We start from the raw sequence: 27,273 nt of genomic DNA on the forward strand, positions 1-27,273 counted from the left end.
ACATTGCAAAGCGATATAAAATGGAACAAGCGTGTAAGGACTGTAGTCAAGAAGGCAGTTGGTTGACTTTGGTTTATTGTGAGAATTTTAGGAAAGTTTAGTTCATGTGTAAAGGAGACTGCACGTAGAACACTAGTACGACCCATTCTTGAGTACTACTTGAGTGTTTGGGATCCCCACCATGTTGGATTAAAGGAAGACATTGAAGCAATTCAGGTGGGTTGCTGGATTTGTTACCAGTCGATTCAATCAACATGCAAGTATTATGAGATGTGCCACGAATTGAAATGGGAATTCCTGAATGGAAAGCAACATTCTTTTTATGGAACACTGCTGAGAAAATTTAGAGAACCGGTGTCTGAAGTTGAGTGCAGAACCATTCTACTGCCGCCAACACAAAATTAGAACTTCAACAGAGGCATACAGACAATTTTTCCCTCACTCTATTTGTAAGTGGAGCAAAGGGAAATGACTAGCAGTGGTACAATGTGCTCTCCATTAGGCAACATATGTGGCTTGAAGAGTATTTAGATATTGATGTGGATCTATTAAGCAGTGGCTCATCAGATTAAGAGAAGGAAAATGCTGACAGTTATGTCTTCTGGTGTTAAATCCAACAGTTTACAACAAAGAGCAAGTGTTCAGTTTAGCATGTTTTCATTTTGGAAACCCACGACTAAGAATTTGTGAACACAGCAATAAGTAACATTCATCATCTTTAAAAAAGTAAGGATTGACCCCATAAAAATAAACATCCTTGACTGACAAAAATAAACTAAGTTCAGCAGCACTTGGCAAAAATTTTCAAGCTGTTCTGATAATCCTGGAACTAATCCATCTTTCATACTACAGCAAAGAAGGGATAGCAAGTTCAGTGCAGATTAGATAACAGTTTTGCTTTTCGTCTCTTAGAACAAGCAGACACTGCAACAACATGCACTCTACCACAGTAAATCATATAAGGAAACTACAAAAATAATACGTCTTGTCACCACTTTGCAGTTGCTGAATATATACAGAAGGTTTTTTGCTCTGTTATTATGAACTGTGATCAGTTTTGCTTACTGGAGGCTAGACAGCCTTTTACAACACATGACGATATTTCACTGTGTGGATGACAGAATATGGACAAATAAAACTGCTAATGTAAGGTTAAAAATGCATAACCTATTTTCATGAAATCAGATGATAATATCAAAATAACAGTGCATAAATTAAACCATTACAAAGAAAGTGTCTATCAAGACAATCAAAGAAACAGACTTTGATAATTTAAGATCAAGAGAATGAAAAACAAATTACAAGTTGTGGAGTTTAGATTTTAGTTTTCACATAATATAAATTCTCAGTCTCTAAATCAAATTAGGCTATAACATATTTACACTCTTAAAACTCTACAGGTAGTGTATGATGAAATGTACAATACATCATTGCAAAAATTACAAAAAGCAACTGTAGAACTATTACACATACCAAAAATAAAGGTTTTTTCTCAAAATGCATAAAAGCAACTAAAATTAAGCTCCTGAGACATTGACTGTTATTCATTCCTTGACTGCAAGAGCACTGAGGAAATAACATTGCAGGGTAGCTACAATATTCAATACACGAACTGACTACACAATTCCAAGATGATGTTCAAACCAAATACAATGAAAACAGTAGGACAATACGAAGAAACAGGAAATCAAAAAGGTAGCATATATAGGGAGGGATAGAGTAGGAGAACAAATGAGATGGACAGGCTTAGATCATTATGGTGGTGACATTGGGCTTTTATATTTCAATGGCAAAACTCTTACTCCTCTGCAGTATAAAAACTGAACACGAGTCCACAGACATTTCATGCTGTTATAATATCGCCATTTCCTTCCCCAACTGAACCATATTTAAGCACAGTAGCTTTTGCCATACAAACTGCTCCACACAACTGCTCACATTACACACTAACAATAAAGTTAAAAGTGAATCCACTGGTCACAAATATACCAAAAACTTACCTGCTGCAGACAGGATACAGAATTTATCAAACTTTTATTGTTACAAAAGCTTAAAAAGTCTTGACAGTCAGTCTTCTAGTACCCTGAAGTTAGCAATATAACATAACTGAGGTCACTGGATACACAAAATAGAGTACAACTTCAACAATATGCAGTAAATAATTACTTTACTGAGACAATAAATAAGTTACAGTCAATGTAACATTTTTCTTGACATGTAAATATGATTTTAATACTTTTCTTAAAACTTGAATTATTAAGGCCATGTCATATCTCTGTGAATAATGAGGTTGTTCAACAACTGTACTTTTTTTTACATTACACTTTACATATTCATACACTATCATTTTTTACACATTTTCCTTTCATTCAACACAATGTCAACATATTCAACTTTGGAAAGACTTTTTTGCACTTTAAATACAGAACACACAAATGTCTGTGTCTAACAATTGGTTAGACCACAAGCTCAGTAATGTATATGTGAGTTACACGGAGAAAAATGACTTATGGCAACATTTACAATATGCAAGCTACTAAAACAATACAATCAGAAGTGGGCAAATAAAACAAAAAGGAAAAGGAAATCTCAAGAAAGCTACACAGTACAATAAAAGTTGTCTACAATTTGCAATTCAGTATCTTAACCAAAATACATTACTACAAAAACATCAGTTTCAAAATGACATGAAATACCACTTGTAAAACTGCATGCCAACAAAACACATCATGAATATCTCAAAAACACAGGATTATTGCTGTCTAACAGATATCCCTTGATACACAATCTCAATGACATTTCATGCACATGCATTGCTGCATATGAATGGGCAGTGCATTGTAAAAGCAGTACAATTTTAACAAAAAGAGAAAATATACAGAAATTCACACACACAAACATTTCATGTGGCATTTCCAAACATACACCATAGAAGTACATGTGAGACTGCTATTATCTGTAATCTTCAACAAGAGCACATAATTTAACCGTAGGGGAAAAAAATCTTTCAATTATTGCCTACCATAAACGATATTAAAATAGTCTTTTTTATGAATGTGGACTAAAATTTAATACTAGTGTATGACTTTTGTACAAAAATTACTAAATCCTACACACGACTGCTCCCTGCAACAAAGCATGCAAAGAGGGATGATCATTACACAGCAACACAATTTCTCTGGACACTTTACATTCATACAATATCTAAGAGGATAGCTTCCAGTTTCATCTTTCTTTACTAATGGCAGCACAACTAAGAACACAGAGAAAGAAAATCTTTTACCAATTTCTGACTGAGACACCTTCGCAACTATCCTTGTTTAGGATGCTACTCTCACAGCAAATGATTCTGCCACTAGACTCAGCTACTAGAGTATTCTAAGCTCTGTACTTCAGCAGTGATTATATGAACACTAACTGGAGTGACTTTTGCCAACCCTAATCAATGTACACCAAACATTTGTATGGTTCTAACTTCACTGACTACCCGAGCGTGCCTTTAATTCATGAACATTCTCCATCTGCATAATTACATTTTCACTTATATTTCAAAATATACAGTGTAAAAATGAAAATTATTTGTCAATCCACAGTATCAAATAATGAAGCTCCCACCCCTCCTCTCCACCATGCCTCTCTAACTACAGAGTTTCTACAAATTTAGCCATATAACAGTAAAATTACATGGTTCCATTAGTTTGAGGATTCAAATGCAATAATTATGAGACCCTTAACATAATTTAACGCAATTGTTTGGCAAGGAGTGTGATAGTGGCTCCCATTAAATATTTGTTGAATTGACATCAATCTGTCGTGTAGCCCAATGTCTAGGTAGGTTACACATCGATAGGGCAATAAAAATGTATGTGATGTGAAAGTTTTGGTAACAGATTGACCTGTAGAGTCACCCGATTTATACATTCCTGCTATACTTGACACATCTTTTATTACAGAATCAAACTGCAAAATAAATTCAAAATAGCTGTATTATCTAATAAGACCTGTCCAGTGAATATTTCAATGCATTTAATGTATGTATATATTTAAACAATGAAAAATGCAAAGGGAGCTACTACGTAACTCCTAGCCAATTTCTTCGTTCAATTTGGTTTCAAGCAGCTTAGCTTATGAAACACTTCCAGCTAGTATCACAAATGAACGACTAAATTGCTTTGGTTACTGTAATCCCTAAATTTGCAATGATGAATGATGGACTATGATTGAGTCCAGGTTCATACAGTGAGAATCAATAACAATATAACTTACAGTCAAGTATGTAACAAAGTTGGGGGCAATTTCATTTCACTTGCTACCAGATATTTTAGTTTTTATCCTCAGTCTAATAATGAATGCTTAACACAATACTGATGTCTATTAAACAGAGTCAAAACATTAAAATAATTACTTCAGTAGCAGCCAACATTTGCAAACATTATATCATTCCTGATGCGAAAAAAGAAAGCAAGAGAAAAAGAGAGGGGTGGAGAACATTCATGGTAGAAAGAAGTCAGCTTGAAAATTTCTTCAGTCTCAACAAAAATACATCCACATAGATCTTTCTTACAGAAAGTACCAGTTAACACATGAAATATAAAAAAAGTTCCATGAACACCTTGGAAATATGGTACGTGTAATGACTTAATGTAAACATTGTGAGGCTGAAGAAATTTTGCTCCAAGTATGGCATACATGAGAATGGACCATGAATAACATGTGACCTGTGGTGAAAAACAGGAAAATCTTTTCTAAATATCTTTAACTCAGTAGCGATAATAGTTCGGCTTGAACGGCCCTGCCTTGTTAAGGCCCATGTATTTGGCCTGTTCATCAGAAAGTTCTGTTAGATGAGCATCAAATGTAGGGAGATGTAAACTTGCTACATACTCATCCATCTTCTTTGGCAAGAGGTACACATCAGACTTATAACGACCATGAGGTGCATTAAACAACTCAATAAGTGCAAGAGCTTGCGTTGCTGAGGTGATAGACACAACAAAAGACGGAAGACTTGAGCAGCTGAGATTGACAAGGCGTCCTTCTGCAAGGAGAACAATCCTTTTTCCATCTGGCCATATAACATGGTCTACTTGGGAACTAACCTTCTCCCAAGTCAGATCAGGAGTACGGAGACTATTCACATCAATTTCCGTGTTTGAATGTCCCATGTTACACACAATGCAACCGTTTTTCATTTTGTCCATATACTCGCGCGTTACAACATTTTTATTGCCTGTGGCAGTTATCACTATATCGACAGTGCGTATAACCTCGTTTAATTTGACTACGCGAAACCCGTCCATGCAAGCTTGCAAAGCACAAATAGGATCAATTTCTGTTATATAAACAATGCATCCTAAGCCCTTTAGAGCTTGACTACAACCTTTACCAACCTCACCATAACCACATAAGACAACCTGTTTTCCTCCGAACATAATATCTGTTGATCGTTTCAGACTGTCAATTATAGATTCTCTACAACTATATAAATTGTCAAACTTCGTTTTTGTCACGGAGTCGTTAACATTCATCGCAGGCACTGATAACTTTCCTGCTTTTGACAGCTGATACAGGCGGTGCACTCCTGTGACACTTTCTTCCACAATACCTTTTATGCTTTTGAAGAGGGAAGGATATTTCTTTAGCATTAAGTGGGTGGCGTCTCCTCCATCATCAAGGATCATATTTGGTTGCCAATTCTCAGCATTAACGCATTTGTCTATGCACCACCAAAAATCTTCTTCCGATTCCCCGCGCCAAGCGAAAATTGGGAAACCTGCTTCTGCTAATGCAGCAGCAACTTCATTTTGAGTTGAATAAATATTGCATGCTGCCCATCGAACTTGGGCACCTAGCTCTGCTAGCGTTTCAATTAGAACGGCAGTTTGTGCGTTAATATGGGTACAACCAACAATTTTTGCCGACTTCAAGGGTTTATCGTCACTAGCCCGTTTGCGCAGTGCCATAATACCTGGCATCTCCTGCTCAGCAATTTCTATTTCTCTTCTACCAAAAGCATGCTGTTTTATATTTCTCACACAAAAATCTGTAGCCCCTGACGAATTCTTCTGCACCTTTTCTCTTGGAGAAACAGGATCATCTTCTGAACTGCTACCTGTATAAGAAGCAGAACTGTAAGAGTCCGTCGAAGACGCTGACAAGGAACGACTACGGTAGCGACTAGACTTTTTCAGCGCACCTGATGATTTTGCGTCCAGTTTTGTCCTTTGTCCTCCGAACGACTCTGATCCTTCCACATGAATATTAGTACCCGGATCGGTTACTGGAATGTCAGTGACTACAGACGGATCAGCTTTACTTGATAATAATATCCCGCCAAAATTTTCACTCATTTTTACTTCACAGATTGGAGGAGTTGTGTAACAGATATTTCCGTTTAAAAGTTTCGCTCACTATTGCACTTTACCACTCACGTTAACGCACGAGAAGGGTAGCATTTGTAAGTGTCAAACATATACAAAGTACTCACAGTTACACACCGAAGCTACCACTCCTCACAGCGATCTAACTCTGCACTCTAATTACTGCCAAGTATGTCACAGGCGAAGCATAGACTGCGACGTCGATCCTGCGCACTTCGATGCAAGTCAGTCCAACACTTTCAAGAGGTATCTCGGAAAGATACTGACAACCCCAGACGCTAGTGCAGTACAGTGTAGCTGCTTGATAAATTTAGAATCCTTTAGATAAATCCGATAAGAGGATTATCAGCCAAGAAAAGTCGTAAACTCGTCATTTAAATACACACACTGTCAATCAAAAACAATTTTTGTATCGTTATGGTACACAATCTGTAATAAGAAAGCACGGACAAGTGACAAACGCAGCGCCAAACTCGAGATAAAGTACGGTTTGTGTAGGAATTTATATTTGCTCTTCTGCAGCATATTTTAACGCCGTAAAGTGTTATTTGATTTATGTATCCAGCAAAACAATGTCTCAAGAGTTACATGTGCTACAATGTTACTCGTGTGAAACATTCCAGGTAACCTGATAGTAGATTAATGGCAGGATTCAGCTGTTCGTCAGCAAAGTCAATGACGTGTAGATGTTGAATGTAATTACATTTCAGGTCCATATTGTTAAGAAATCTAAAAAATGGGATTGCAAAATATGTGGGGAAAGGCAGTCAATAAAGAAGGTGAGTGCTATATTTTGCCCACAAGTGAGTTTCTGTGTCTGCATCTCAAGAAGGTAACCGAAAGTGAGTTTCAACGATTATAAATCTGATTCTAATGGTAAGAGCTACAGTAAGAGTGAATTTTATTTGCCCCTCCGAAGTCACGAAAATAGGAATAGTACTATATCTATGTAACAGATCGATTTGACAGACCAGTACCATCATGTTTCTGGGGACGTTGTAATTGCGACGGAAATATACCCTGAAACCACCTTGTTTCTTATCAAAGCGTGAGATTTTTCAGCACTTCATGTGAACTAAATGAAAGGATAGGCTTGGAAACAAGCATTGGGAACATTCATACTGTCTACAAAGTACAGAAAAGGGCTATGCAGATAATAACAAATAGTAGCAGTAGGGCCCATTGTTCTGCTTTACTATAAAATAATAATAATAATAATGTTATTAATAATAATAATAATACTGTCTGTCATGTGTGAATACCTTTCCAGACTACACTGTACACAAGAAAAAATATTCATCTGTATACTACAAACAGCTCAATATAGACTAGATCCAGTCACTACTTTATACCTATACAGGAAAAACAAGGGGAAAAAACCTAAACTGTGTACTACATAATGGCCTAAAATTGTACAACAGGCTGTTAAGGGTGTAAATGAACTTCATACCTTTAGCTAAAAAGTAAAAACATATTTATTAAGTAAAAGCTTTTATGCTGCAAATGAATATTTAAAATGACTGAAGATAACCTCTTAATATTCATGAATACCCCTTACATCAAGCTACATTGTATGGCATAATTATAAATACTCTAAGACTAATTATAAGAACCATAAAAATTGTAAGAATCCATGTATGTTTATCAAATAAGAAGCACTGTACCAACTATTGATGACATCCATACAATTTGTGCTGTTCTACAGGAGAATAAATATACCTATCAGTCAATAATATTTGAATCCATTGTGTATTGTATTCTCTAAGGCATAATTTGGGAGCCAGCCCAGAATTTGCCTAAACAAACCGCGTAACTCGGGTGTACAAGCCCATGATCATTAATCTACTGCACAGATTCGGTCTAGCTCTGGTTCCGCTCCATGCCTCACCAGCTAGCATGCTGTGTGTTACGCTACACAAGCAGGAATAGACAGATTTTTTTTAATTTCTTTTTGAAGGTTCACATACCCTCTTACTACATGCATGTTTCATTATTCTTGTAATTGCTTTTTGCTTTCTGAACACTGGGGTAAATTTCCCCAGAAGTACACAGCACCAACTGTTTAAGTTCTAGTATTATTGCACAAGCTTTGTACTACATAATATTCTAGTTTTCTCTCTCTCTCTTTAAATTTAGGGGTATGATATAAGAATTCCATTTAAGATGTTGAGTGTGGATCCCAAGAAATTTACTTTTGGTAACAGTACTAATTGTGCTCTTATCTTTAATCAGTAGCCCAGTGTCACCTGCAAAATAGTATGGCTGATTCACCAGCATCTAATGGAAACTCATTTGTAAAAAAAAAAAAAAAAAAAGGGAGAGAGAGAGAGAGAGAGAGAGAGAAGAGGAGGAGGAAGAAGAAGAAGACATAAACCCTACGGAACATCAAAACTTATTCTATCAATTCTGGAAAGATGAACCTGGAGTTCATTTCCTTCAGTGGGATTATTTATGGGCAGAGTCCATACGAATTAAGTCAGACAAAGAATCGTCTTACCTTAATTGTATCTGATGTTATTGAGGGTAACATTATGTTAAAATACAGATAAAGTAATAAATCTGTGTTTTTTATTTCAAGAAAAAATTCCTTGCTTGTTTTATTGATTTTTTTAAAGCAATAATATTCTGTTTAAAATTATACCTGTGGTTTAGAATTCTATTTCCAAGTTTATTTTCTGTAGGTGTCCAATTTATTTTTAGAATGCAAAAGTAATTTTTCTATAAAAGATATTGATGTTTTGTTTGTTCTGTTGGTTAGTATTATACAGTGCTACATGCCCCAAAAAAGAGAACTTACACTTTTTCGTTAAAAAGATATATAAACAATTGAAGATTTTTCCATGCTACATTAAACTACATATTCTTACGTATTGTTCTCATGATTCGAAATCTAGTCTTGTTGGACATAGTATGTTAATTCTTGTTAAAGATATTTGATATAATCAGCTTTCAAACACACTCAATGCCTCCAATGTAAACTTGCAGACTGTTCCTAATAATAGTACTTTCATGCAGCCTGTGTAGAACTGACATTAGCAATTCACTATTTTGATTATGTGTCCAACTGAGTCGATATCTTCATGTTCAACCACCACAATCTTCAAAATATCATGAATCGGAAGTGAGCACTTTTGGTAGTGTTTCTGTCTTGCAGCTGAAAATCTGTATCCAGCAGCTAGTCTATGTGGTAGCAGTCTGTGTGATAGCTAGTCTATGTGGGTAAGACAGATCTTAGTTTCACCTCAATGTGTGCCGTGTACCAGTAGTTTTAAGGTAAAAAAAATCACTAGTGGGCAGCCCCTGGAGCACCTGCCAACCTTCTGTTGTACAAGGCTTACTTGTTTGGGAAAGTGGGGCTCTGTCTGAGACAACGTTTATTTCCCTAGCTGCTTGTGAGATTCCAGTGGACCAAACATAAATCGAAACTACTCCAGGTGGAAAGCGTATACCATCAAGTAGGACAACAAAGAAAGCTCAGATGGTCAGTTCACCTGAGTAGTAGTTCCAGACAGATTGTAACGGGATGCTGGTATGCCATACTAGTTTCATAGTAATTAAGAGAGGATATGAAACCTTTGAAAAGATCTCCCTTTTCTGCATTCACAAAGGTTACTGAGGGTACTGATGTCTTTAAAAAAGTATACAGCAACTTTGAAATGGTACTCTACTGATAGAAACAGCCATGCCACACAGTAACATTATACGCTTGGCATCAATCAGTTTATGTTACAAGCAGATAGGATGCCAAGCACCAAACTCGGAGGGCTGGGTATCTTACAGATTGGTTGACATGTTTATGCTATAGTTTAATGAATGACACGTGTAATTGGAATTGCAGTGTTCTATATGCTGTCAGGGATGCTGACAAGTACATACTGATATAACAAATGAAATAATTTTTTGGATTAGCGATGTTAGGTGACAAGCCAAATTACTATTATGACTGAAATTATGCAATAAAACCATACTAATAAACAGCAAAGCAATTTAATGCACAACAATACTCAATCTACTCTATTTTTGACCACAACTTGTAAATAACCTTCAAAGTTACCACAACATGGAAGCTTACCCACCATTGCCATTAGCAGACATGAACCAGGAAACAATGGAGAAAGATGAGGTAGAATCACATCAGACAACAGCAGAAACTGTAGCACTTGATCAGTCAGGTGTAGAGCAAGCAGGATTAAGCCAGATCAGTTCAGAACTAGGTCAAAGTGAAATTAGTTGGGAATTATGTTTGTAAGACATATTATTGCACATATGTAAACAGGTTAACATCATCACAATCACAAATGATCGAATTTCCAAGAACTTCGTAAAATGAATGGCAAACTTTCAGAAGTAGAAAAAAAAAAAGAGTTCTAAAGCAACAAGGACCTTAAAAGGTTAGACAATGCATTTTCAGAAATAAACAATGACCTTAAGAAGGTAGACCAATCAATGTTGACAACAAAAAATGAACTAAGCAATCAGATTGCTTAAGTCAAGAAAAAAGTTGGGTGACCAAGTAGCGGCCGTTACTGACCATGTAGATAAGCTAGATGAAAAGAGTGTAAAATGTAGAGACAGGGTAACCAAAACAGGATCCAGATTGGATACAGTTGAACTGAAAGAAACTAAAGTAGAGAGTAAATGTAAGAGGGAAACTGCAACTAATAATAATCAAATTCTCAAAGTAGTAAGACTTTGAATAAATATTCTTTATTTCACATGTATGGCCACAAATTTTTACGTCATCAGACTACCAGTTTTGGTCCATAATGACTGTCTTCAGATCTGTTTTATATATATAAAAAAAAAAGTCCTAATATGATGATGCCACTATGGCTCCAGCATATTAGGACATGTTTTTATAAAACAGGTCTGAAGATGGTCATTATAGAGCGAAACCTACTTTTCTAGCATTTGTAGACTTAGAGAAAGCTTTTGACAATGTTGACAGGAATACTCTCTTTCAAATTCTGAAGGTGGCGGGGGTAAAATACAGGGAGCGAAAAAATATTTACAATTTGTACAGAAACCAGATGGCAGTTATAAGAGTCGAGGCACATGAAAGGGAAGCAGTGGTTGGGAAGGGAGTGAGACAGGGTTGTAGCCTCTCCCCGATGTTATTCAATCTCTGTATTGAGCAAGCAGTGAAGGAAACAAAAGAAAAGTTCGGAATAGGTATTAAAATCCATGGAGAAGAAATAAAAACTTTGAGGTTCGCTGATGACATAGTAATTCTGTCAGAGACAGCAAAGGACTTGGAAAAGCAGTTGAATGGAATGGATAGTGTCTTGAAAGGAGGATGTAAGATGAACATCAACAAAAGCAAAACAAGGATAATGGAATGTACTCGAATTAAATCGGGTGATGCTGAGGGAATTAGATTAGGAAATGAGACACTTAAAGTAGTAAAGGAGTTTTGCTATTTAGGGAGTAAAATAACTGATGATGGTCGAAGTAGAGAGGATATAAAATGTAGACTGGCAATGGCAAGGAAAGCATTTCTGAAGAAGAGAAATTTGTTAACATCGTGTATAGTTTTAAGTGTCAGGAAGTCGTTTCTGAAAGTAATAAGTGTCCAAGGAATAGAAAAGCAACTGGAATCACTCAATAGAGGAAAGTCCACTGGACCTGACGGGATACCAATTCGATTCTACACAGAGTACGCGAAAGAACTTGCCCCCCTTCTAACAGCCGTGTACCGCAAGTCTCTAGAGGAACGGAGGGTTCCAAATGATTGGAAAAGAGCACAGATAGTCCCAGTCTTCAAGAAGGGTCGTCGAGCAGATGCGCAAAACTATAGATCTATATCTCTGACGTCGATCTCTTGTAGAATTTTAGAACATGTTTTTTGCTCGAGTATCATGTCGTTTTTGGAAACCTAGAATCTACTATGTAGGAATCAACATGGATTCCGGAAACAGCGATCGTGTGAGACCCAACTCGCTTTATTTGTTCATGAGACCCAGAAAATATTAGATACAGGCTCCCAGGTAGATGCCATTTTTCTTGACTTCCGGAAGGCGTTCGATACAGTTCCGCACTGTCGCCTGATAAACAAAGTAAGAGCCTACGGAATATCAGACCAGCTGTGTGTCTGGATTGAAGAGTTTTTAGCAAACAGAACACAGCATGTTGTTATCAATGGAGAGACGTCTACAGACGTTAAAGTAACCTCTGGCGTGCCACAGGGGAGTGTTATGGGACCATTGCTTTTCACGATATATATAAATGACCTAGTAGATAGTGTCGGAAGTTCCATGCGGCTTTTCGCGGATGATGCTGTAGTATACAGAGAAGTTGCAGCATTAGAAAATTGTAGCGAAATGCAGGAAGATCTGCAGCGGATAGGCACTTGGTGCAGGGAGTGGCAACTGACCCTTAACATAGACAAATGTAATGTATTGCGAATACATAGAAAGAAGGAATCTTTGTTGTATGATTATATGATAGCAGAACAAACACTGGTAGCAGTTACTTCTGTAAAATATCTGGGAGTATGCGTGCGGAACGATTTGAAGTTGAATGATCATATAAAATTAATTGTTGGTAAGGCGGGTACCAGGTTGAGATTCATTGGGATAGTGCTTAGAAAATGTAGTCCATCAACAAAGGAGGTGGCTTACAAAACACTCGTTTGACCTATTCTTGAGTATTGCTCATCAGTGTGGGATCCGTACCAGATCAGTTTGACGGAGGAGATAGAGAAGATCCAAAGAAGAGCGGCGCGTTTCGTCACAGGGTTATTTGGTAACCGTGATAGTGTTACGGAGATGTTTAATAAACTCAAGTGGCAGACTCTGCAAGAGAGGCGCTCTGCATTGCGGTGTAGCTTGCTCGCCAGGTTTCGAGAGGGTGCGTTTCTGGATGAGGTATCGAATATATTGCTTCCCCCTACTTATACCTCCCGAGGAGATCACGAATGTAAAATTAGAGAGATTAGAGCGCGCACGGAGGCTTTCAGACAGTCGTTCTTCCCGCGAACCATACGCGACTGGAACAGGAAAGGGAGGTAATGACAGTGGCACGTAAAGTGCCCTCCACCACACACCGTTGGGTGGCTTGCGGAGTATAAATGTAGATGTAGATGTATTTGTATGGAGTGTAGCCATGTATGGAAGTGAAACATGGACGATAAATAGTTTGGACAAGAAGAGAATAGAAGCTTTCGAAGTCTGGTGCTACAGAAGAATGCTGAAGATTAGATGGGTAGATCACATAACTAATGAGGAAGTATTGAATAGGATTGGGGAGATGAGAAGTTAGTGGCACAACTTGACTAGAAGAAGGGATTGGTTGGTAGGACATGTTCTGAGGCATCAAGGGATCACCAGTTTAGTATTGGAGGGCAGCGTGGAGGGTAAAAATTGTAGAGGGAGACCAAGAGATGAATACACTAAACAGATTCAGAAGAATGTAGGTTGCAGTAGGTACTGGGAGATGAAGAAGCTTGCACAGGATAGAGTAGCATGGAGAGCTGCATCAAACCAGTCTCAGGACTGAAGACAACAACAACAACAACATTACCCAGAGATAGAACAAATATGAAATAACCAGAACTATAATGTGGGAAGAAATGGTAATCAAGTGTTTGAAAATAGAAACAGACAGTGGCAAGAGCACAGTCAACCACAATCACCTTTTAGATCTAATGATGGAAAAAGTGGTTCATTAAACTGAAGAACTTCTCTGATGGAAACAGTGTTTGTCTAAAAATATTCATTTTGGTGGTTCAGATGTGTACAGCCGTTGTGGTTATTTCCAAGTGGCTACTGAGGCCATTTGTAAGTTATGGTTACTTGGTGGGTTACTTACAAGTTTCCTAGTTTGTGTTATTGGAATGGTTGTTTGGACCAATTGGTTTGGATATTTTTGATGACAACTTCCTGTTTTTAAGATGCGTGAGTGTGTCTTTCGTTTGCCCCTTTACTACTTTGTGTGTGCCTGTGTAATGTTCGGTTCTGACTTTGTTGTGGTAGGTATTATGGTATATAGTGAATGACTTAGCTGCCATTTTTATTTTTGTTTTAAATGTATGGTTGAGTCTGGTTCATTAGTAACAGGGAGTGGGTTCAGTGTTGATTTCCTCTGTATGAAGAGCCTTTTGGGTGCACAGTTTGGTTTCACACTGGTGTTCTGCTATTGCAGTGTAGTTTAGGCTGTTGACCTGTAATATATAGGTCGTGCGTTTCATATAATATTATTTCATGTAGATTGTGTTTGGATACAGGGCGAACAGCACCATGTTTTTCTAGGTTAGTGAGGACATGTAAGAGTGTGCTCGAAGTTTGTCATGTTTGTGTAAGTTATTGTTTGAGTTCCCATTCTTATGGAATCTTTGGAGTTCATTGTCCTGCTCTTTTATGTTAATACATATGTTATTTTGGTTTTATTCCAGTCAATTCCCATATGGATGTTTCAGAGTACATGTTCCTTTATGTGTATTTATACATATGCTAATCAGTCAGAACATTATGACCAAGGACTGATGACCATATATGTTAAGTCCCATAGTGCTCAGAGCCAAGCCATTATGACCACCTAATAGCTGGGATGTCCAACTTTGGCACGGATAACAGGGCGATGTGTCATGGCAGGGAAGCAATGAGGCCTTGGTAAGTCACTGGAGGGAGTTGCACTACATCTGCACACACAAGTTACCTAATTCACTTAAATTCTGGGGAAGGAGCGATGAGCTCTGACGCCACATCCAGTCACATACCAAATGTGTTCGATCGGGTTCAGATCTGATGAGTTGGGGGACTAATCCATAAATTGGAACTTGCCACTGTGTTCCTCGAACCATTCCATCACACTCCTGGCCTTGTGACATGACGCATTATCTTGTTGAAAAATGCCCTGCTGTCAGGAAACATGATAGTCGTGAAGAGAAGTATGTGGTCTGCAACCAGTGTACGACACTCCTTGGCTTTATTGGTGCCTTGCATGAGCTCCGCTGGACCCATGGATGCCCATGTGAATGTTCCACAGAGCATAACGGAAGCTGCTGCCAGCTTGTCTCCATCCTGCAGTATTGGAGTCAAGGAGCTATTCCCCTGGAGAATTACGGATTCATGCCCTCCCATCTGCATGATGGAGGAGGTATCAGGACTCATCAGGCCACGCAGTGCTCTGCCACTGCTCCAGTGTTCACTGCCAATGGTCATGTGCCCATTTAAGTCATAGTTGCATGGGTCATTGGCTGCAGAGGCCCATTTTTAGGAGTATTTGATGCACTGTGTGTTCAGACACACTCTTACTCTGCCCAGTATTAGTCTGATGTTAGTTCTGCCACAGTTCGCTACCTGTGCTGTATGACCAGTTTGCGTAGCCTACAATGTCTGACATCTGTAATGAGGTGTGGCCGCCCAACCTTACAACTTCTGGACATAGTTCCACCATAGTTCTGCCAAATGTTGAAGACTCTCACCACAGCACTTTCAGAACATCTGAAAAGTTGTGCAGTATCCGAAGTGCTCGTGCCAAGCCTCCGGGCAATCACAATCTGCCTTCCGTCAAACTTAGATAGATTGCACACCTTCCTCGTTCAACACACTGGCAGCACGCTCGCTGATACTACATGCACCGTGCTTATGTCTGAGTAGCAGTTATCCCTCACCAGGTGACACTGCTGTCGCCTGGATGGGTTTATATCAATGGTAGGTTGGTGGTCATAATGTTAGCTATTGGTTTTACTGATTGTCTTCTATTAGTTTACTTTATAGGCTATTGTTACATATAAATACAGGATTTCCAGAATGAGATTTTCACTCTGCAGCGGAGTGTGCGCTGATATGAAACTTCCTGGCAGATTAAAACTGTGTGCCCGACCGAGACTCGAACTCGGGAACTTTGCCTTTCGTGGGCAAATGCTCTACCATCTGAGCTACCGAAGCACGATCACGCCCGGTCCTCACAGCTTTCCTTCTGCCAGTATCTCGTCTCCTACCTTCCAAGCTTTACAGAAGCTCTCCTGCGAACCTTGCAGAACTAGCACTCCTGAAAGAAAGGATACTGTGGAGACATGGCTTAGACACAGCCTGGGGGCTGTCTCGGTCGGGCACACAGTTTTAATCTGCCAGGAAGTTTCAGTACAGGATTTGCCATACAAGACATTCTATGGCAATTGTTTGTCAACGTGTATCATATATGTTACTTTTAACCCTGTAGGTACATGTTGATGGTGGATATTACTAATATTGACAAAATTGTTTTATGTTGACTAAATTTTCTGGAATTAGCAGAAACATTGCTGAATTGTTTCACTGTTGCTTTGGAGATACTGTATTTAGGGTCTTTTACTTACACAAGTTACACATTTACTATGCCACTGTGGTCATGGACCTTAGGCATGTGACTTGGTTGCAGTATGGTAATATCAATGGACCATGTGTTTATACTTTTTTGTGTCTTTAATGCTGTTTGTATAGTAGGTTTTAGAATATATTTTATGTTGTTTGTGTGTTAGAGGTCATTAGAGTTCATGTTATTATTTTGGTGGATTTGCATTATCCAGTGAATGTTTGTTAATTAGGCTTTTGCTGCATTTGTTTTCTCCAGCTGTTTGGTATTATGTTATATCAGTTTTTTGAATTGTTTTTGGTATATCCCATATTCATTGTTATTCTGGTTGGGGATATATGTGACTTCGATTGCTTTGCTGATTTAATTTATTGTATGCATTACATTACATCATTCATGTACGTGATTATTAGATTAAAAATTTGTTTTGTATTTGTAACAATATAGCATATTTTTACTAATTAATTTTATGATATGATTTATCCCCTTTTTAGTCCCAAACTGTGATTTTTGTTGTCTGTATTCTCATACTTTACAGTCGTGCTGTGCACATTTCCATATACAGGGGCCTGAAGATGATGCTTTTTGGCATTGAAACTGGTAGCATATTTTGAAGAGATGATGTTGGATCACACTACAGCTGTTGGTTTCAGTTATTACTATTCAAGTACTTAAGGTCTAGCTGCTGTGTCCCACTGTCCTCGAGTGTTTACCAGAGACTTCTCTGATGGTGACCCACAATGTGACAGCTGATGATGATAATAATGCAGGGACCACTAATAATGACAAATATTTAAGCCTTAATTGTGATGATGACAGAGTAGTAGAGGTATTTCAAACAAATACAGCTGCAGCTGATGAAGAATATTGGAGTGGGTTTGGGGTCTACAAGCAAGGAAGTAAAGAAACAATAGGTGATGAGAATTGTTTGTGAAAAGGGATTTACACAAGTTGTTCAGTTAAGAATTTGGGGGTGGACTAGAAAGTAAGGACAGTAGAGAATTCAAGATATTGGAGCAGAAGAATGAGGACAAAATAGATAATAAGATAACTAATGTTGTTCAAAGGGGAAATAAGTTAAATGAAGATGCTGAAGAGATGAAAGATGAAGATGAAGAAGAAGTGGGTCATTATGTTAGTTTATGTGAAGAAATTGTGTTAGGAGATGAAGAAAGTGGGGTTTCAGATATTGTGAAGCTATTAGATGTATAGGGGGAGAGGCCTAAAGAAGAGGAGGATTATCTGAAGCTCTTTTCGTTGAAAATGCTTAATTCTATTCTGTCTGATAGTAACAGGGGTGAAGATAATTTAAATAGTGAACAAAATGCACAATGTGTGATTTACAAAATTTGGATGAATTTAGGAAAGGTGTCTTGTAACGATTCCTTTTGGAAAAAATTAGCAGCAGTTAGTAAAAAACTCTATCTAGATTGTTGGAAAGAGTACCAAAAAGTATTTTATAGCTATTGTAAAGAAAGACAGCAATAGAAGCCAAAAATCCAAATAATGAATCTGCTCTGTATGAGAGTGGTAGTGGGGAGTTTCTTACACTTATTTGGAGATAAACAGAATTTTAGGAAGAGTTGCTAATTTTCTGTAATATCAAATGTTAGTAACATAAATAACATAGTTCTAACTTAAATCTGGGCAAAAATGTTAGAATTCCATCCATAGTGGAATACAAATGGAATCCTCAGGGGGTATTGTAGTTCTTTAAATATGGTATCAATCGGTTCACTTTATAACCAGATCAGATGCCAAGACCCAAACTTGGGGGAGGGGGGGGGGGGGGTAATGGCAGTTCAGTTGATATGTCTGCTTTAAAGTTTGACAAATAACACTTGTAACTGGAATAACAATCTTCTAAATGCTGTCATGGACATTGACATGTACTTACCAACAAAACAAATTGATGACTTTCTTGCAGTTAGTGATGTTTAGTGACAAATTCCTACAGTGATTGGAATTATGTAATAAAACAACACTAAAAAGACCAAACCGTGCAATGTGTAACAATTCTCAATTTACTCTGTTATTGACCACAACTTGTAAATATCCCTCAAAGTTACCACAACATGGAAGCAACACTGAAATTCATGAAACACATAATTTACACAATTTTACACTGAATTGCCAAAGAAACTGGTATAGGCATGCGTATTCAAACACAGCGACATGTAAACAGGCAAAATACAGCACTGTGGTGACAACGCCTATATAAGAAAACAAGTAGCTGGCGCAGTTGTTAGAATGGTTACTACTACTACAATGACAGTTTATCAAAATTTAAGTGAGGTTGAAAGTGGTGTTATAGTTGGCACATGAGCGATGGGACACAGCATCTCTGAGGTAGGGATGAAGGGGGGATTTTCCTGTATGACCATTTCATGAGTGTACTGTGAATGTTAGGAATCCGGTAAAACATCACATTTCTGACATCGCTGCACCCAGAAAAACACCCTGCAAGAATGGGACCAACAAAGACTGAAGAGAATCGTTCAACAGGACAGAACTGCAACCCTTCCTCAAATTGCTGCAGATTTCAATGCTGGGCCATCAACAAGTGTCAGCATGTGAACCATTCAACGAAACATCATCAGTATGGGCTTTCGGAGCCGAAGGCCCGCTTGTGTACCCTTGATGACTGCACAACCCAAAGCTTTACTCCTTGCCTGGGCCTGTAAACATGGACATTGGACTGTTGATGACTGGTAACATGTTGCCTGGTTGGATGAGTCTCATTTCAAATTATATCGAGTGGATGGGGACAACGTCATGAATTCATGGACCCTGCATGTCAGCAGGGGACTGTTGAGGCGGGTGGAGGCTCTGTAATGGTGTGGGGCGTGTGCAGTTGGAGTGATATGGAACCCACGATACATCTAGATATGACTCTGATAGGAGACACGTATGTAAACATCCTGTCTGATCACCTGCATCCATTCCTGTCCATTGCGCATTCCGACAGACTTGGGCAATACCAGCAGGACAATGTGACACCCCACACATCCAGAATTGCTACAGAGTGGTTCCAGGAATACTCTTCCAAGTTTAAACACTTCCGCTGGCCACCAGACTCCCCAAACATGAACATTACTGAGCATATCTGTAATGCCTTGTAACGTGCCATTCAGAAGAGATCTTCACCCACTCATACTCTTAGTGTTATAATTGGCACATGAGCAATGGAACACAGCCTTTCAGAATTCATGGTGTCAGTTCCCTCCAGCACTACCTCAGACATTAGTTGAGTCCATGTCGTGTCGTGTTACAGCACTCCTGTGTGCTTGCAGTGCCCTACATGATATTAGGCAAGTGTACCAGTTTCTTTGGCTCTTAATGTATATTGCAAATATTGTTTACTGCTTCTGAAATTTATATATCACTAGAAAGCTCAGATGACAGAGAATCCAGAAAACCCAGAGAACCTTCCACATTATATCAAATTTCTCGGACTGAGGGTTTATTGAAACAAATAAGAATTAAATTGATCAGAAATAACATATTTAAACCAGATCTGAATTATCTTGCTGTTAATACGAAAACTCCATGTTTATGTTTATGCTGTAATTGAGAGCACTGAACAGGTCACAGCTCTAAGAAACATAACTTTAAAATATAATTTTGCCGAGCTAATTGCAAAACTCACTCAGCAGTCTAATAACATGTCTTGTTAACAGCCAAAACTGAAAAACATGTTCCCATAATCAAGCACTGGTGTAACGACATTTAATTTATTTAAAAAGCCTCATTAACACCTGTCCTATTTTTAATGCTAGTATTGTTGTTTGGTAAATACCTCTGTAAGAAAGTAGCACCATGAGTTTGTCAAAAACCTTAAAGTTTTCTTTGGCAAAACTGACCTGTAATGTGTACACCCAAGAGTCCAGATGTGTACACAGCATACTCCGTAAATTTACCTACTGCGCAACAGTGATGAAAGTGATGCAATGTATAATTGGGTAGATATTAACCTACCAGTGAAGAAGTGAAGATATTTACCAGCCAACAGTCTCGTTATTCATTTAAGGGGCAACAGAGGACATTAAATTAAAAGCTACACAGAATGTGGGAATACGCAACACAACTCAACAACTAGAGAAGAACAATGCAATGAAAGATAAGTACAAATGCTTCAGTTTGCCCCTGTTCAGCTAACCTTGCAGCAGTGGAATTTGTTGTGCATACCTCTTGACCTATGAGAGCACTTATGAATTTCAGACAGGATAGTTGAGTTGCAGTTACAACAAAAAATGTGTAAAGTTCTAGAGTGTAAGAAATAAGGTGACTATCATGTTGTAACTGAAATTCATAACATTCTTAACTTCAGCTAAGATGTAGTTACGTGCTCAGATATAATGGAGATAAACCTCAGATAATACCACATCAGTGGTGACAAGCCAGAACAAATCAACAGTGCACATGATGTCAATTTCCCTAACAATTTGTTCCAAAGTGCATGCATTTTAGAACAGCATGGCCAGTAAAAGAAAACTTTTAACAATGGAAGAAAACAGACATACAACAATGAAACTTCCGGCAGTTACACATTAAACACTGGCGTGTGCAGGGATGCCAACCACATTTCACTCCAACACACCATTGGTGTGAAATTACGAATGTTGTGGAAGTTTTTGGACAAACTTCATAAATTTAAAAATACGAGTTGTGGCTAATGTATACATGTGTACTGGTGGGAATGTACATCAACACTTACAACAAAGATGTGTAATATTAGTTACACTAATGGAAGTTGTCTAATTCTATGGAATGTAAAAAAATTTAAAGTTTATATTATCTACCATGTTTCATTTGTTGGTTATGGTTTGGTCCAAAACCAGTCACCACAAATAAAAAAAATTTAATGCAACTGTGATGGAAACTGAAGTTAAATAAAATTTAGTAATCCAAGTTGCTGGTGCTTGCTCCTACATTATGTTAGAACTGAAGTACTTGTCATACAATTTTCTGCTGCTGTTGATGTGGTGTCACCGCCAGACACCACACTTGCTGGGTGGTAGCCTTTAAATCAGCCGCGGTCCGTTAGTATACGTCGGACCCGCGTGTCGCCACTGTCAGTGATTGCAGATCGAGTGCCGCCACACTGCAGGTCTAGAGAGATCCTAGCACTCGCCGCAGTTGTACAGCCGACTTTGCTAGAGATGGTTCACTGACAAATTACGCTCTCATTTGCCGAGATGATAGTTAGCATAGCCTTCAGCTACGTCATTTGCTACGACCTAGCAAGGCGCCATTATCATTTACTGTTAATCTTGTAATGCCTGTACCGTCAGACCGATGTTCACCCATTATGGATTAAAGTTACGTATTCCAGCAGCTACGTACTTTTCTTGATAGTATAATTACTTTACCTGTTCCAGACCTCACGCCAGCCTGCGTGAGCTTAAACGCGTGCCTTTCGGCTTCCTCCAAAACCCCGTGAATTGGCTCCTGCCAATTCACAACAGTTGATATGAGATGCTGACCAGAAATCCCTATCTTCTTTCTGTTTCATTTCACTCGCCCCCTCTTATATCTGGACTGAGAATTTGCATTTTTCTTTTCAGATTTGCCTACTTCCCTACTACATTCAAACTTCTGGCATTACATGCTCTCACTCATGTGATATTACCCTCTCATTGTTACTCAGTCTTTTTCCCATTGCTTTCCCTTGCCAGTCCCCTCTACTATCAGACTTATTTAGCATATTTTCACTATTTTTTGACTTACAGAATTATCTTCTGGGACAGTGCACACACAGTAAATACCAGCGGAAATAAGCCGTAGAATTACTGTATAGCACAGATAACTGCATATTTTGCAGAAATCGGTTTAACGATGGTGGAAATCTGATACTGACTTGCCAATAAGGTTACTCCTTAATGATTTTTATTTCTGGCAATAAAAATATGTGTCAGCTGATCTATGATCCACACAGTGACAATATAAGACAAAAATAATTTCATATAGACTATGCCACCTTGTCTAGAGTTCAGAATGAACATGTGTACTGTGGGGCAAAGGTATTCAACAAGTCCTGTCTAAGATAAAGCAAGAAATTGGGAACCTAACCATTTCAAAGGAAAGTTTAAACTCACATCTCATTTGCCAGCTTTTCTAAAAATTGTCTGAATATGTAATTTGAGAACTGAAAAGCTGTATTAGATGTATGTCAAATAGTAGTGTCTGTTGTACAATTGTGTGAGAAGTAGTAATGTGCTGTAAACAAAATTCTATACTTGATGAAATAGGTAACTATTTTTCTTTGAAAAGTACACTGTCTGACAAAAAAGAGTGGAGCACACACAAGACATGGTCTGATGCCAGTGTAACTTTGTACACGTATACATTATCAACAGGTATGTAATTGATTAGAGCTGTAGCTCTATGTGACTGGTGGAATGGCTTTGAGTACATGAGTGTATTTAGTTTTGTAGGGTATATTAGGAGTGTGAACAGCATCAGATGTTACATGATCATTGTGAAGGACATGGAGATTCTGCTTACTTGTGTTAAACAGCATTACCAGCAGTTTGAAAGGGCCCTCATTGTGCAACTCCACTTGGTTGTCCGATTGAATTGTGCTGTATCCAGTTCTGTGAGGCAATTGGATGTGACGTTGCCTTATGTTGGATTGCATGGGAATGTGGGGGAAAGCACACTTATTGTCAAGGTTCTCATCGACCACATATAACCAGCTCAAGGAAGTATTGCCATATTGTGCACCAGGCACATTGTAACCCTTTCATATCTGTGTCTGCCATCCGAGAACAAGTAATGGCCTTCTTGCAACATTCTGCATCATCCTGCACCATTGGTCAGAGATTAGCAGCAGCAATACTTGAGAATTACCATCATATGCATAGGCTGCAGTTAGCACCACAATACAAACAGCTGCATTTGGGATGGTGCCATGACTGGAAAGCATGGACTGTTGACGATGGGGACACATTGTGTTCAGTGATGAATTGCGGTTGTGCACTACCCCTGATGACCATTGTTGGTGAGTATGGTGGCAACCTGGGAAGGGGTCCCATTCTTCCAACATTTTGAAGAGGCACAATGGTGTTGCTCATGGTATCTGGGAGCCATCAGGTATGACTTCAGGCCATGGCTAGTAGAGACTGAGGGAATTCTGACAGTACAATGATAAGTTGTGGACATCCCGTGCCCTCATCTGTTACCTCTCATGCAACAGTATCGTGGTGCCGTTTTTCAACAGAAAAATGCTTGTCTACACATAACATCTATCTCTGTGAACTGTCTGCATGATGTAGCAGTTGTTATGTAGCCAGCGAGGTCCGTAGATGTGTCCCTGATAGAACTTGTCTAGTACCATTTCTGGCAGTTCCAGCAGTCAGGATGTCGAAAGCAAGTTACAACAGCTGTGGTCCAAGTTGCTTCAGGAGATGTGATCATTATGACACACTTGACAACTGAATAAGCATAAACAACCAGGCCAGAGGGGGTGCAGCATCATATTGCCATGTTCTTTGTAAATTTTAATCAATTTCGTAATCACTGAAATAACATCACATCCTATGAGGTTTCATTTAGTTTCCTCCCCCTTTCTGGGTGCTTCCCCACCAGACAAGGTGGTGTATTAAGCTGAATCAGCGTATATTTAACATAATTGTGGGAGCATCAAATTTCTTTCTCATTTCCTTGGTTAAATTTATCTGGCATAAACATGAGTAGCATATAGTTTGGCGATAGTTTATTGTTAATACAGTGTATAGATTAATTTTATGAGTCTTTTGTTAATGTATAGCTTGACTCGTTCCACATACCTGAAGGTTCTCCATTGTCATGAGAACTACAGAACATGATAAATATTGTTAAGCATTCATTCATTTAAATAGTAGTGTAAGTGGGAAGGGAGCACCTTATTTCAAAGCAGTATAATTTTCTCTATTTCTATGATGTCCATTTATTACCAAAAAGAGAGAACAGCAGATTAATGGTGATTAATTGATAATATAATGAATAGGATTAAATTTGGACTGCCATATCTGTCTTACTCAATGGGAAATAAAAGGGATTGTCAGGAAACCTTTATGTAGCTACTTGTATAAACATGTGTATTAACAGTTTTAATTTATAATACAAAGGAAAAGACATAAAACTAAGGTCATTATATGATGAGAGGGTTGATTTCCAATAATTTCATGTAAACATGAATTCATACAGTTGCATTTAAAATTTTAATATTTCATCTAGGTCATCTTGATTTCTCAGCAGTTTTTGCAAGGAGTCAAAAACTGTATATATTCATAGTGCTTCAAAGTGTGTTTTGTAATGTTCCTCATGTTTCAGTTGATTTCAGTAAACCTAAGAGAACCTAGCGAAGGAGTGCATACATAGTCATGGACATTACAGCTCACTTCAGTAATTTTCTTGTATTGTGTTTATGACAAGATTCTTTGTGTCGGAAGTTAACATCAAGTTAGCCGGCCGCTGTGCCCGAGCAGTTCTAGGCGCTTCAGTCCGGAACCACGCTGCTGCTACAGTCGCATGTTCGAATCCTGCCTCGGGCATGGATGTGTGTGATGTTCTTAGGTTAGTTAGGTTTAAGTAGTTCTAAGTCTAGGGGACTGATGACCTCAGATGTAAAGTCCTATAGTGCTCACAGCCATTTGAACCATTTTAACATCAAGTTGAATTTGATGGGGACCTCATCCGAAACTAGATATTTTGTTTGGAGAGTTATGCAATATAATTGCAATCTTGACTGTGCATTATAATGTAAAGTGAAACTAAAAATGATGACATTATTAGCCAGACTGTGTGTCTTCAGTTGAAAACACTGAGTTATTTATTCAAATTACTATCACTATGTATTTATATTATGATGTCATGTTGATTTGCAGGTGTTTGGAAGAGGAAGTGGAAAGGACTGTAGAGCTCATGTTCAACGACTCAATGAGGATAAGAGGAGGAAAGAGACGTTTGTTTTAAATAGGAGAATACAAATCCAGTGTGCAGAAAATGGTATAGTGATAGTAACAATGTTAATCCAGTACCGATTGTTTTTCTTGTAGCAAAAAGTAGTGTGTACATGAATGAAAAATCCAAACTATATCTATACATTACTTTTTGTTTCTATTTCAGCTGTGGACACTGGAACAAATATTCCAAGTGTAACAAGTAGTAAATGGAACAAATATTTATCAGATGAAGATGATGATGAACATTCTGATGATTCAGTGCCTTCTGAGCTAGTAATCTCAGGTGCATCAAAAGTGTGTAAACAGCAGACCATTCAAAATTATTCTGCCAATGGCACTGTTAATGTCTGTGGAGAGAATATTGGTATCTTACCAGGGAACCGGAATGAAAAATTAACACATTTAAATGAAACCCCTTTTAATGAGAATGAAGACATACCACCCCATGTTAGTGAAAGTTCTTTTACATATTTCTCTACAGGAAATTATACTTATAGTGATTATAAATCAAGAGGCACCAACCCCATTTGTGACTTGCAAAGGAATTCATCTCCTCTCTGTTTTACTTTGCTACCAGAAACATCGACATCTACAGCACTGTTAAGTTGTGACAGTCAGCAGGAAATTGTTTCTGATATTAGTTCAGATAACTTTGCTAGTAACACATGGAATACAGTTTTTGGCAAACAGCAGCTGTATGAAACAGATGTTGGAGATATTATCCCACCCAAGTGTGAAATAAAGAGACAGGAAGAGGAGAAAGCTACAATGCAGTTACAGTCACATATTTGTAGAAGCTATGTCACAGACTCGGGCAATATAGCAAAGAACTTGGAAAAAAATGTTAAAAAATTTTTTTCCGACAAATATAATGAAGATGAGCTAGATGAAATATTGAAATTTTAAATTCAATTAATGTTTACATTATATTAGCAGTAAAATAAGAAACAATAAATTGGCAACTGTTCAGTAGATATTTTTATCAGTAGGGCCTACTCTATAGAAAACAGTTTACAGTGTGTGCCTGAGAACAGTGACTAACAGGAAGGCAGTTCAAAATGCACTACATACTTTGAAATGGACCCAAGTGATTACCAGCAGGCCAGTTGCTTTGGAAGAAACCAGTGACCTGGCAGTTTTTTCAATGAAGTAAACACTGTATATGCTTATAGTGTCTCAAAGTATGTTTTGTGTAGTTTCTCAATTTTTAGCTGATTTCATTAAACCTAAGAGGACATTCAACTTGATAAGCACAACAGGAATATGTTCTTTAGAAACCTCCTGTCTTTTTCATTGTGATTTATATATATACCTAACATTATTTGAAACAAATTGCTACCTTGACAGCTTGGTAATTTGGTACATGTTTGTTTATTCCATAAGTATGACTCATAATTACATAACATAGTGTGGCTCTAAAATGGTGGGATACCAGCAGCATTTAGGCAGAAAGTAAAAAATAAAGATAGTGCAGCTCAGAATGTCAGGAACATACTTTTACATTTGGACTCACAGCAGAATCATATGAAGCAAACAATTTATTATAGTAGTACAGAATTATATTACTCATTCAGAGTACATGAAGAGGAGGTGGGAGGGAGGGGTTGGGTTGTGCTGCTTTCAAAGTGAGACTTTAACTACACAAATTC

The 27,273-nt window shown here is 38.0% G+C and overlaps 2 protein-coding genes across 4 annotated transcripts; one reads left to right on the plus strand and one right to left on the minus strand.

Moving 5' to 3' along the window:
• Positions 1-1,006: 1,006 nt before the first annotated feature.
• Positions 1,007-6,617, minus strand: LOC126457820 (adenosylhomocysteinase-like 1). Of its 2 annotated transcripts, XM_050094445.1 has the most exons (2): positions 6,197-6,617; positions 1,007-6,112 (listed from the first exon to the last, which is right to left on the minus strand). In XM_050094445.1, exons 1-2 carry the CDS (start codon positions 6,348-6,350, stop codon positions 4,761-4,763), a joined length of 1,506 nt encoding a protein of 501 aa, XP_049950402.1. In that variant the 5' UTR covers positions 6,351-6,617; the 3' UTR covers positions 1,007-4,760. The 2 variants fall into 2 exon arrangements, with proteins under 2 accessions (XP_049950402.1, XP_049950401.1); XM_050094444.1 differs by having other exon boundaries at positions 1,007-6,617.
• Positions 6,618-6,753: 136 nt separating this feature from the next.
• LOC126457821 (uncharacterized) lies at positions 6,754-26,880 on the plus strand. Of its 2 annotated transcripts, XM_050094446.1 has the most exons (4): positions 6,754-7,003; positions 7,091-7,159; positions 25,547-25,667; positions 25,788-26,880. In XM_050094446.1, exons 1-4 carry the CDS (start codon positions 6,953-6,955, stop codon positions 26,528-26,530), a joined length of 984 nt encoding a protein of 327 aa, XP_049950403.1. In that variant the 5' UTR covers positions 6,754-6,952; the 3' UTR covers positions 26,531-26,880. The 2 variants fall into 2 exon arrangements, with proteins under 2 accessions (XP_049950403.1, XP_049950404.1); XM_050094447.1 differs by lacking the exon at positions 7,091-7,159.
• The last annotated feature ends 393 nt before the right edge of the window (positions 26,881-27,273 follow it).

The sequence above is a fragment of the Schistocerca serialis genome, chromosome 2 (genome assembly GCF_023864345.2).
Source record: "Schistocerca serialis cubense isolate TAMUIC-IGC-003099 chromosome 2, iqSchSeri2.2, whole genome shotgun sequence".
Taxonomy (NCBI): Eukaryota; Metazoa; Arthropoda; class Insecta; order Orthoptera; family Acrididae; genus Schistocerca; species Schistocerca serialis.

Excerpts from the sequence above, each read along its gene's own strand:
- LOC126457820 (XM_050094444.1), bottom strand. The coding sequence starts at position 6,350 with ATGAGTGAAAATTTTGGCGGGATATTATTATCAAGTAAAGCTGATCCG.
- LOC126457821 (XM_050094446.1), top strand. The coding sequence starts at position 6,953 with ATGTCTCAAGAGTTACATGTGCTACAATGTTACTCGTGTGAAACATTC. Across the intron at positions 7,004-7,090 it reads ACTCGTGTGAAACATTCCAG|GTCCATATTGTTAAGAAATC; the intron begins GTAACCTGATAG and ends ATTACATTTCAG. Across the intron at positions 25,668-25,787 it reads AATCCAGTGTGCAGAAAATG|CTGTGGACACTGGAACAAAT; the intron begins GTATAGTGATAG and ends TTTCTATTTCAG.